This window comes from Buceros rhinoceros, unplaced genomic scaffold, assembly GCF_000710305.1.
Source record: "Buceros rhinoceros silvestris isolate BGI_N320 unplaced genomic scaffold, ASM71030v1 scaffold7283, whole genome shotgun sequence".
In the NCBI taxonomy this organism is placed as follows: Eukaryota; Metazoa; Chordata; class Aves; order Bucerotiformes; family Bucerotidae; genus Buceros; species Buceros rhinoceros.
The window spans coordinates 26,325-36,878 of record NW_010401746.1 but is presented as its reverse complement, the minus strand read 5'-3'; the positions used below and the strand labels follow the sequence as shown (position 1 = coordinate 36,878).

Below are 10,554 nucleotides of genomic sequence, written 5' to 3'. Positions count from 1 at the left end.
AATGGTTAAATTAAATAAGTGTTTTCTTAGCCATTATATTAGTTGTCATAGTTATTTCTCCTATATAAAAGCTGGAAGGTCATTGCTTGTTTTAATTTTCTCAGAAAGATGAAATTAGAGTCGAAAATTTCTTACTTTTTTATGTAAAAGATTCACTTATGGTCATATTTTTTTTTCTGTCTTTGTGGAGAATCATTAAAGTTCATTAAAATACTTGTAGCTATTGTTGCCATGAATCAAATTATAAATCATGTCATTTTCATCTGCAGTTCTTTGGATGGTCCCTATTTATTTTTTAGGTTTATAGACAGACATTTTAAAAATATTTCAAAATTAAGAGGCTATGTAAAATTCGTATTTACTTTTGTATTATATTTTACAGAGGTAATATAATAGGTATGGCTGAGGATGTTGTTAAAATCATTAGACATTTATTTATACATTTATATTTATATTATTTATTTATGTTAGATGTTTATTTTTATATTTCTTAATATAGAAAATGTGAAAACATTTATATTTGAGGAGAATGTTGTTTTCACTTGGATGTTTCACTGACTATTTACTTGCCGTGAGCTGCTGCTAAAAGATAATGTCCTCTCAGCGCTGGCATGGCCAACTAGATGCTTTTCGCTTCCTAATTTAGGGCTTCAAAGTAGCTGCAGGGATTGATGCGGACAGGCTGCAACTGAGCGAGAAGGGGTTCCTTCTCTGCTGTTTGCTGGAGCGTAGGGTCAGGTCCTTGTTGCAGGCAATTTCTTTGAGTCTGGGTGCAGCAGTGGTCCATTAGAGGGGATGGTGCAACCATCGAGGTCCAGGGGCTAGATTCAAAGTCCGAGAGGTAGTAAAGGGGAAGAAAGAACCATCAAGCCTTGAACTAATCTAAGGAAAAACACTTGTTTTCTGAATTTGTGAGTAAGATGGACTTCTTTGGTAGGCTGTTCTGCACTGAAGTGATCAAGAATAAAGAAAAAGTGTAAGACTCCGTGGCAAAATTAGTGTGTATAAGAAATGGTACTTTAATTAAGTGCTACATACTTTGTACAGCTTTCTTCCCAGAGCAGATCTGGGAAATCTAACACAGCATGAATGTTGAATTAATCTAATGGACGTTAGAATAAATAATGTAAGTGAGCAGTGTAATATTTGCAGTTAGGCAAATGTTTCCATTTGCATTACAATATATATTTTCTCATGAGGGGAGAAGTCATTGCTTGATTAAATGAAGGAGGTTGAAGACCAGGGGTTGGGTTTTTGTTTGAGGGATTCAGATATGCAAAGTTTAAAAGTATTTAAAAATCGCTCTGTGTTGTATACTCTGCAGAGCAATCGCGCAAGTTATCTGTAAGGGTACATGGAAAGAGGTTTTCTGCTGCCCTGAGATTATCTGATCGAGGACGTTGTCAAATAGGATGCTAAGGAAAAGGGAGGCGATAGATGAACCATACAGAGACACAGACCTCACAGAGAAGTAATAATGACAAGAATGACATGAATGACAAAATAATGACAAGAAACCAGCCTGGTCAGTCACACTAATTGATGGGCTAACAAGAAACTGCAGGCATCACTTCAAAGAGGGGCCAACCTGGACTTTGCAACTGGTGAGGGTGCAGACGTAGGAGTCCTGAATATTGAGATGGGCTATTGGTGGAAGCATGCAAACTGATGAGGCAAGGTGCCGTGGAAGGGAATCATGGGCAACAAAGGAAGAATAAACAGAAAGGAGTTGAAAAGGATCAGTTACATGTGAAATGGGGCTGGTCAGTGTGTTTGACCAAGCCTCTTGCCTGATCACTGCAGCCTGTCCTATCTTCTTACAAAATCCTCATAATATTATCTATTGTGTGTAGTCACAGTTGAAATTATATTAGATTTTGCTGAAACATACATTTATATATAAAGATCATATATGCTTATATATGGTATGAACCATAATGAAAAGAAAGTGTAGATGAAATCAGAGGAGGGGAGAGAATACAGCCAGTAAAAGGCTCACTTTACTGGAATCAGTGTCAAAACTGTGCAAAACTGCTGTTGAGATAGTGCAAAGCCAAAAAGGGGGAAAAAAGAAAGCTGCAAGGTGAAATAACTGGACAGAATTAGTTCTGTTCTGATTCAACCAGAACATCATAATACAGCAACTTTAATATAATTGATTCATAAATACTATCCAGAATTTCCAGGCTTTTCTGAAGGGCTGTGTAGATTTCAGGTATGTCGATGACAGATTAATGTCTGCTCATGTAGTCAACATGTAGCCATGAAGGATGGGTCTGAGTCTTCATTATCTGACAAAAACTGAGAGGGATGAGTGTGTGGCATAAGAGCAGGACGTCAGTAAGAGACTTAGGATGCCATTTAAATTCTTACTTTTCTGGAACATAGAATTATGCATAAGTGCTAGGTTAAGTAGGAGTTTCTCTAATGACTAGTGATGGGAAGTATCTATAGTGTGAGTCAGCGTTTTGTAGGTGAAGAGAGGACCAGAAGGATCTAAGAGAGGTTAAAAGTGAACTTGCATAGTCATAAGTAAGTGACTTAAACTGTGGGGTTTTTGGCTTCTGAGTTCTATCAGTCTCAGGGAGAAGCCTTAGGACTGCTTTCTCCTCCTAATTCAACCCAAGATACCATTAGCCTTCTTTGCATCAAGGGCACATTGCTAGCTCGTGTTTAACTCAGTATCCACCAGGGGCCCCGGGTCCTTTTCTGCAAAGCTGCTTTCCAGTCAGCTGGCCCCCAGCATGTATTGCTGAATGGGGTTGTTCCTCCCCAGATGCAGGACTTCGCACTTCCTTCCTGTTAAACTGTGTTTGTGTTGGCCCATTTCATCAGCCTGTCAAGGTCCCTTATTCACTCTGTTCTACTTAATGACTTGTTAAAATCTGTCTGAAACAAGAACTCCCTCAGTCATCACTGTCAGCTTCCAAAAAGTCCTGGTAATACAGCCTGGAAGTACAACAGCAAGATGTCTAGGATGTGCTGGACTAAGCAGCTGCTTTTTACATATATTTTGTCTAGACCTGTAAATAGAAGGAAGCAGTAGTATGAAGTAGAGAGCGGGGGGAAGGATGGGAGAGCACTGGTACGGGTCAAGGTGCTGTGAGCGCAGGGGAATAGGCAAATATGATGATGGCTTGGCTTTGCGAACAAAGATCTGGGAAGGGCTTTTCCCACGCTCACTGCAAGCGATGAGCGCACCCTTCGGGGCTGCGCGGTGGGTTTTTCAGGTGAGGCGCAGCGTGCGCGGAACGGCCTCCACCCTTTACACCTGAGGTTCATCTGCCAGGGCCTGGCGAGCTTGGACGGTGACAGCGAAGTCCTCGGGTCGTAGGTTTGGTTAGAGTGTCCTTCTCTTAGATGATGGATGCCTTACAGGGCTAAACGAGCTCCATCTGCCCGGGTCTGGAGTCAGAGTTGTCCTTCTCCTAGGATGGTGCCTGAAGGCTAGTGAGCCCATCCTGCCCGTGGACACACTGTGTCTGACCCTTCAGCTGAGACCTGTCTGGCCTGGGAGACCCCACCGGAGGCACATGCCACCACCAGCACAGCTCTCAACCTCACAAGGACACGCAAGCTCCTTCCCCACGGCAAGGGGGTGCCCGTGAAAGAGTCGCTGCTCCACCTCCAGACATCACAGACCCGGGCACGGGGCGGCCGGGGCCTGCCAAGAACGGGAGTGCTGGAGGGCATAGGCAAATATACCTCTGGACCAACGGACATTCCCCTGGCTGGGAGTTTGGCGGGGGCTGGATGGATCGAGACCAAGAAAAACGTTAATCTGCGGTTGTAAAAAATAGAAGTCTTTAGGTTCTCCTTATTCGTTTTTCTAACAACTATATGGAGTAGGAGAGGTGTATTTGGGGTGTAGATAGAGCCTTCCCCTAGAATGCTAGGAGTGCACGTGATTTTTTTACTCAAGATGGAAGTTTTAAGAATTTCTATAATTATTCATTGTATGCAAGTTTCAGAAGTGTGATAAATCTTAAGATGATAATCTTTTTGTCTGTGTAGATCAAATGTAATTATTATAATCAGATACTTAACATTACAAAACAGAAAACAATTAGGAAATCATCCTAATTTATTTATTTTCTACTGAACTGTTCTTAAACAGCAGCTGTGGGAAAAGTTATGATTTGTTCTTGATTATTCTTCAGAGCATTCACTGACTATAAATTATGTGATTGTATTATTCCCAGAGGTACTAGAAAACCAAAGATTACCTCATCCAGGATGACAGGTTGTAACTGTAAGTTTAACAGACATTGTAGGTTAATTTTCCAAAGCATTTCCTTCTTTTTTTGAGAAGTCTGCTAGAGATTCATTCTGTTAAGAATTTGGCTGTTGATAAATAAATTTTAGTTTTAAATATTGCCTGTTTTCCTGAAACCTGCAGATGAGTAAGATACCTAATTCTATTCTCTCCTGATGTGCATCTTCAACTAGACTCATGCTAAAAAATAGCAATGTGCATGCCATCCCCACATCAGAGGTTTGGGGAGGAAGAATGTTACTGTGGAGTATATGGGCAATTCTGTGGAGGTAGTATGCAATTGCTCTGATACGATTTTGGCTGGTATACCTGAATTTCTTGGAATGAGGGATGGGATATCTCTGCGGAGCCTGAAACGGTTTAAAGAATATTTATACTCTTAATACTTAATTTATTTCAATGGAAAAATTTGGCATGCTCTGGAACTTTGGAAGATCCATCATTCCCACTGAATGCTGAGCTCCTAGGAGAGACAGTTTAGAAGGTTGTAATTCCGATTTGGGAAGCACACCAAGCCACATAACGAAACAGGAATAGAAATGAGGCAAAGATGGAAACACTGGGAAAAGGTAAGGTAAGAACAGAAATATTGGAGCAAAGCTGGAGTTGTGTAGGAATTCTAAATGTTAAATTGTACTTACCAAAGGATTTTAACTGCCAAACTTTTATTTCTATAGGAGGTTTATGGAGACTCATCTAAGAACAATTCCAAGTGATGCTTTTTCCAATCTCCCCAACATCTCTAGGATGTAAGTTCTGTTTCTGATATTATTCTTTTAGGTCTTTTCTTTAAAAAAATCACTTCTCCAAAATTCTGTCTTTGTGCGTAAAATCTTCTGTAATGAAAATATTCTTGCACCTTGCTACATCACCAGTTACATTGTAGAACTGCAGCTAACCATCCCGTTGTTTATAACCTGAACCAGCTATGGAAAGACTTACTAGTCATTTTTGGAGAAGAGCACACCTTTATTGAAGTAGATGTGATAAATAAGGCTATAAAACTTTTTTTTTTTTCAAAATGTAAGAAATGTTTTCTTTCATAACAAATTAACATACTCTGGTCCTGGTTAAAAATGTGTTTCCAGCTCCTGGCATGATTTGTAACTTACTTCATCGGAGAGCCTATGACATTTCTAGACTTGGGATGGTCTTTCACCAAAATGTTAGTTTTGTGTGATGTGAGAGGGGCTTCCTTTGTGTCACTTCCTTTGTGTGCAAAAACATGCATGGGTAAGATCTGTAAAGTTATAACCAGCAGCCTCTACCTATTTGCCTCCCATTAACGTTTGTCCCATTGAAAGTGGCTGCCCTTGCAATGCACTGCTTGTTGATGTCAGAAGTCTTGATCAAAGCTGTCCCACCTTTGTTTCTTCTTCTTGGTGGCTGCCCCATAGTCTATCATCCTGTACGTAGCTATTTGATGCAACTTCTCTGCCATCTCCCAATTCACTCCAGAGAATCAGAGAGCTATGTAATTTAGAAGGGAGCTCAGGAGACCTCTAGGCCAACCACCTGCTCCGAGCTGAGCCAAATGTAAGGTCCAATGAGATTGCTCAGGGCTCTATCTACTCTTGTGCTCAGCTTTATCTATGTCCACTGTTAACTAAATAAGCCATTCAGAAAGAGGTCCACATTTTTCTTTTTCAGACTCTTATTATTAATGTAACTGTAGGAGCTCTTCTTGTCCTTGACATTCCTTGCAAGTCTCAACCACAGCTAAGCTTTGCCTGACTGGCTGAAACGGACTGCTATGAAGGCTTCATGAAGCAGGACTTTGAGGGGTCATGGAGGTCTGCCTGATCGTATTTAAAGTTCCATGCAGGTGTTACTGAAGTAATGACTTTCTAAAATCCTATAAGTAATTGTTCTTTAATATCTGCAGCCTCATTTTCTATCTCAGTTTAATCAGGTAGATGGCGTATTGTTTTGCTGTGGGTATTTTTGTTTTGGGGGGGTGGGGGCTGGGGGCAGGAGGGGGAATGTCCCCCATACAAGGTATAGGATCATCCAAATAAACATGATCAAGTTTGTTCAGAACAGAGATTTATTAAATGTACAAGAATGTCAACACTTCTTCTCTTTTTGGATATATAATAGATTATATATCCATTGCTTAGGTGCTGTTCAGATTTTAAAATTCTCAAATTATAGTATTTATGAATTTGTAAAAGCACGGGTGTTCATCTGAAGAATTCAGGGAAACCTTCTCTAAGGATGCTTATCCTCCAAAAAATTGCAGTGGCTAAAAGGCCGTTACACTTCATGGCACCAGAGGTGGGGCAGGGGTATTCACACTGCCTGTCTCCAGAGCGTTTAACAACGTCATAGGCTAAGGACACTTAGCCACCTAGTCTCTCCCCATGGGCATTTTGTGTCAATCACAAACTTTTGCCTATACTGTTTGGTAGTAACATGGTAATAGATAACCACTCTGTTGCATGCTTTGATAACATTTCAGTGGAAGAGGAAAATCAAAATTACAAAGACCTTATGGCCTTGAATGAGATGAATAGGTGCTTTTTACACATCTTAATACATTGGCATCAGCGTCAGTTCAGTTGTTTCGTGGTTTTGAGGTAACACATGTTAAGGCTGGGCTGGCCACTAGATGAATGACAGATGATCCCTATTAACCCCTCTCCCTTCCCAAAGGGGAAAAGGAAAGAAATGAGAGAGAGACTGATGGATTGGAAAAGAAAACTAAAACTGCTTTAATTAAAATAATAACAATAAAATGAAATATGTGCAAAACCAATATCAAACCCAACCCCGCTTGGTGGCAATCACAACACCATCACCACTGATGCTGTGGACAGGCACTGGGGAAGTACCAGACTGGACTCAGCAGCAGATGGGAACTGGAGCAGACGGGATTCAGGAGCTGGATTCCGAAATTGGACTCAGGAATGCACGGATTGGGATTGAAGAGAGAACAGAGTCCTCCTTGGTGCTAGTCATGGGTGAATAGACTCGACCCTTGTGATCCCTTTGCTTTTTACCAAATCTGTGACATCTATGGTATGGAACACCTTGCTGGTCAGTTTAGGGTCACCTGTTCTGTCCGCTCCTCTCTGCAGGTGCAGCCTCTCGCTTACTGCACAGATTTAGCAGTGACCTTGGTCTGCATAGGAGCAAATATAAGCAAGAGCCTTTCTGCACACCAGTCTCTGCCAGTAACTGTAAACATCAAGCGCTGCACTTCTAGAAGCAGAGTCTGTCTGCAGAAATACGCCGTTAACTTCAGAAAAGGCAGTCAGTTAGCAGAGACTGAGCTGGAAAGTAAAATCACTCAGCAGAATTAGTTCTGTTCTAGCTCAAACCAAGACATTCCACCCCTATTCCATACCATCCACATCACACCGTCAACTAGTTTATGATTTCTTTCTACCGAAAAGTTCATTAAGTTCATTTTATTTATGATTGTGGATCTCCATCTAACAGAGCAATCTTCTCGGGGCAGGAAAGATTATATTAAATTCATCGTGGTTCATGCCTGCAGTTGCAGGTTCACCTTAGGATGGATGCCATCCATTGAAACTAGCTCCTGTCATCACCACTATGTTATCCTGAAAGACATTTACTAAACACTATTAGTGTTATGTAGCAGTTTACATCACACAGCTCTAAATCGAGTATTCTCAGGCAGAGTTAAATTCCCTTGAGGTACACGTTGTACTTCACCATCTTTCATCATCACCCACCAAGAACTTCCAGGTCCTTGAGCGAAAGCAATCCCACAAATGGGACTGCCTTTGCCCGAAGCAGGAAATACCCGCACAGTTTTCCCCAATAGATTCCTTTCATACACCACAGGGACTTTATCCCCTTCGACAGTATCTAAAGGGTCTGAATGAGCAGAGCCAGATCAACGGATGGATCCTCTGGTATTAACTAACCAGGTGGCTTGTGCTAAATGCTTGTCCCTGTCATTAAAAGTTCCGCCACCCGTTGCTTTCAGAGTGGTTTTTAACAGACCACTGCATCATTCAGTTTTTCCAGAGGATTGTGCTGGTGCTTCCATACCTCCTCTGCTCCCCAGTGCCAGCCCATACAGCACAGCCCCAACCCAGGCCTTCAGTTACCTTAGCGGCTCCCGGTTGTCCTCTCGTGAAGTACCCTATGCATCACCTAGCTGCCCTCCGTCAGCAGCAGAGGGCAGGAGGGGCAGCCAGTGGACAGCAACACAGGAGATGCTGTGGCTGGAAAAAAGCAAAGACAGGCGGAGAAGGAAGAAAACAAGGGCCTTGTGGCTTCTGCCACGTGCCGATCTTGCTTTAAATCCCGTGTTCTCGGGCTCTTTCTGAACGGGCAGGGGTGATTAAAGTGTTCTCTGCAAACACTCTCTGAAGCTGTGTGTTTGGTGTTTAAGCTATGACTGCGTTTGCGATGGGTGTTGAAGGCAGGTTGAAATCCTGCAAACTAAACGCAGCTGGTAGGGAGAGGGGGTGCTGAATGTAACGCCTCTTCCAAATGGGAATTTAAACACACATTCCCTCTTCTTCTGATGCAACTCCTTCCCATTCTGATTGCTATGATTTTTATTTCTTACGTTTAACGTGTTGTATTATACGTTCATTAACCAGAGCCCAAAGGTTTTTGGAGGCACTCTGAACACTTGGAACTAAATGTTTGGTTATGCACCATGAATACATGTTTGTGTTTGACATTCCTGCCTCAGAGGAGATTTTGAATGTGTTTGTGTGGTTTTTAGGTGTTTATCTAGATGACACTAAGGCAAATAAAATTACTCATTTCCCTGTCATCAGTGATGATGTGGTTTAATTAATGTACACAAATATATCTGCTCATGAGGCAGATGCGTGGAGGTCAACGTGCAAAGACAATAAGCTGTTTCGTTCCTACTTTTGTCCCACAGCTGAAAGATATAAATCTGTAACTCAGGCAGCTCCAGGCTAGGCATGCAGTGACATGCAGCAAGGTGTGGGAAGGGACATGGTAGTTGTAGGGGTGAGGGAGCGGAGCAGAAATCCCCGTTGCCGCTCTTCTGCCTCTTGTCATATGTGAAAGAAAAGCACACGCCTGTCTGATGTAAGGCGACCCACTTTGATCACGGAGCACACAAAAAGTACTCTCTAATTCCTAGTCCCAGCATGTGGATGCCATGTTCATTCATTATCCATTTTTAATTTCATTTTCTGTCGAGCTGATTTATATGTAGCTGTTTGCAACACAGACCTTTTTTTTCTTTAAATGTGTCGTTGATAGAACATATCTTTCGGTACGTTAAAATGTAAGCTCTGTTAAAATGGAGCAATTCATTTCCTTTAAGATTGAAACTCCAATTTCCTGGGCAATAGACATTTATTGCTTCCAGGAAAACAAAATTAAAGCATCTCACGTAGACATCTAACTCTGCAATCACAGAGGTACAGACTGGAAATACTTTCTTTATTGTATTCCTCTTTCATTATCTTACTTGCTTTCGGAAGTGGCAAATACCTTTGTAAAGCAATACTGCTGGAGAAAGAGAATCTGTTGTTAGTACAATCTCTGCTAGTTGCGTTTCTGGTATCTTTTCAAACACTGTTGGAAACATCTCTATCAATAAAAAGTAAATATAATGTTAGAAGAGTTAAAATTAGTTTAGGTGGTATGCTTTTAGCTCCAGTCTGGAGAGGACATAAAGTTCCCTGGAACTCTTAGTGGTGTTAGTCATCTGCTGGTCGTTAGAGCATGTGCTGGTCTCCAAATATTCATTCCTATTTTTAAAATAATTTTAAATATTTTTAATATCCATTGAAGGAAATTAAGATTAATCTTCTTTAAAATTTCCACAAAAAATTAAAAATCTGGTCCATAATTGATTGTATTAAAAAGCTCTCCTGGATTAAACGTTCCTATTTTAATTTGTTATTTACTGTAATTACTCTTAATGTTGTCATTGGAAAAAATGGAAAGAATGTTAAAAATCTTCCTTGTTTTCTTTAAGGAACACATCCCAGTTAGAACTGATGTAAAATATCAGGTAGATATTTTTGAAATTAAGTATGATTCTAGGTCTTTGCAGGTCTACCGATTAAAAAGGAAGACATATGATACAGTTTAATTTGTTATTTACTGTAATTACTCTTAATGTTGTCATTGGAAAAAATGGAAAGAATGTTAAAAATCTTCCTTGTTTTCTTTAAGGAACACATCCCAGTTAGAACTGATGTAAAATATCAGGTAGATATTTTTGAAATTAAGTATGATTCTAGGTCTTTGCAGGTCTACCGATTAAAAAGGAAGACATATGATACAGTCTTTATTATTAC

General features: G+C 40.7%; 1 protein-coding gene across 1 annotated transcript in view; it reads left to right on the top strand.

Moving 5' to 3' along the window:
* Positions 1–10,554, top strand: part of LOC104490124 (thyrotropin receptor-like) — a gene marked incomplete at its 5' end in the record, with an annotated part of 55,577 nt that overhangs the window by 18,979 nt on the left and 26,044 nt on the right. The window contains one exon of the mRNA XM_010132372.1: positions 4,954–5,025. Within this exon, the coding sequence (XP_010130674.1) occupies positions 4,954–5,025 (72 nt within the window). The remainder of the gene's footprint in view (positions 1–4,953; positions 5,026–10,554) is intronic.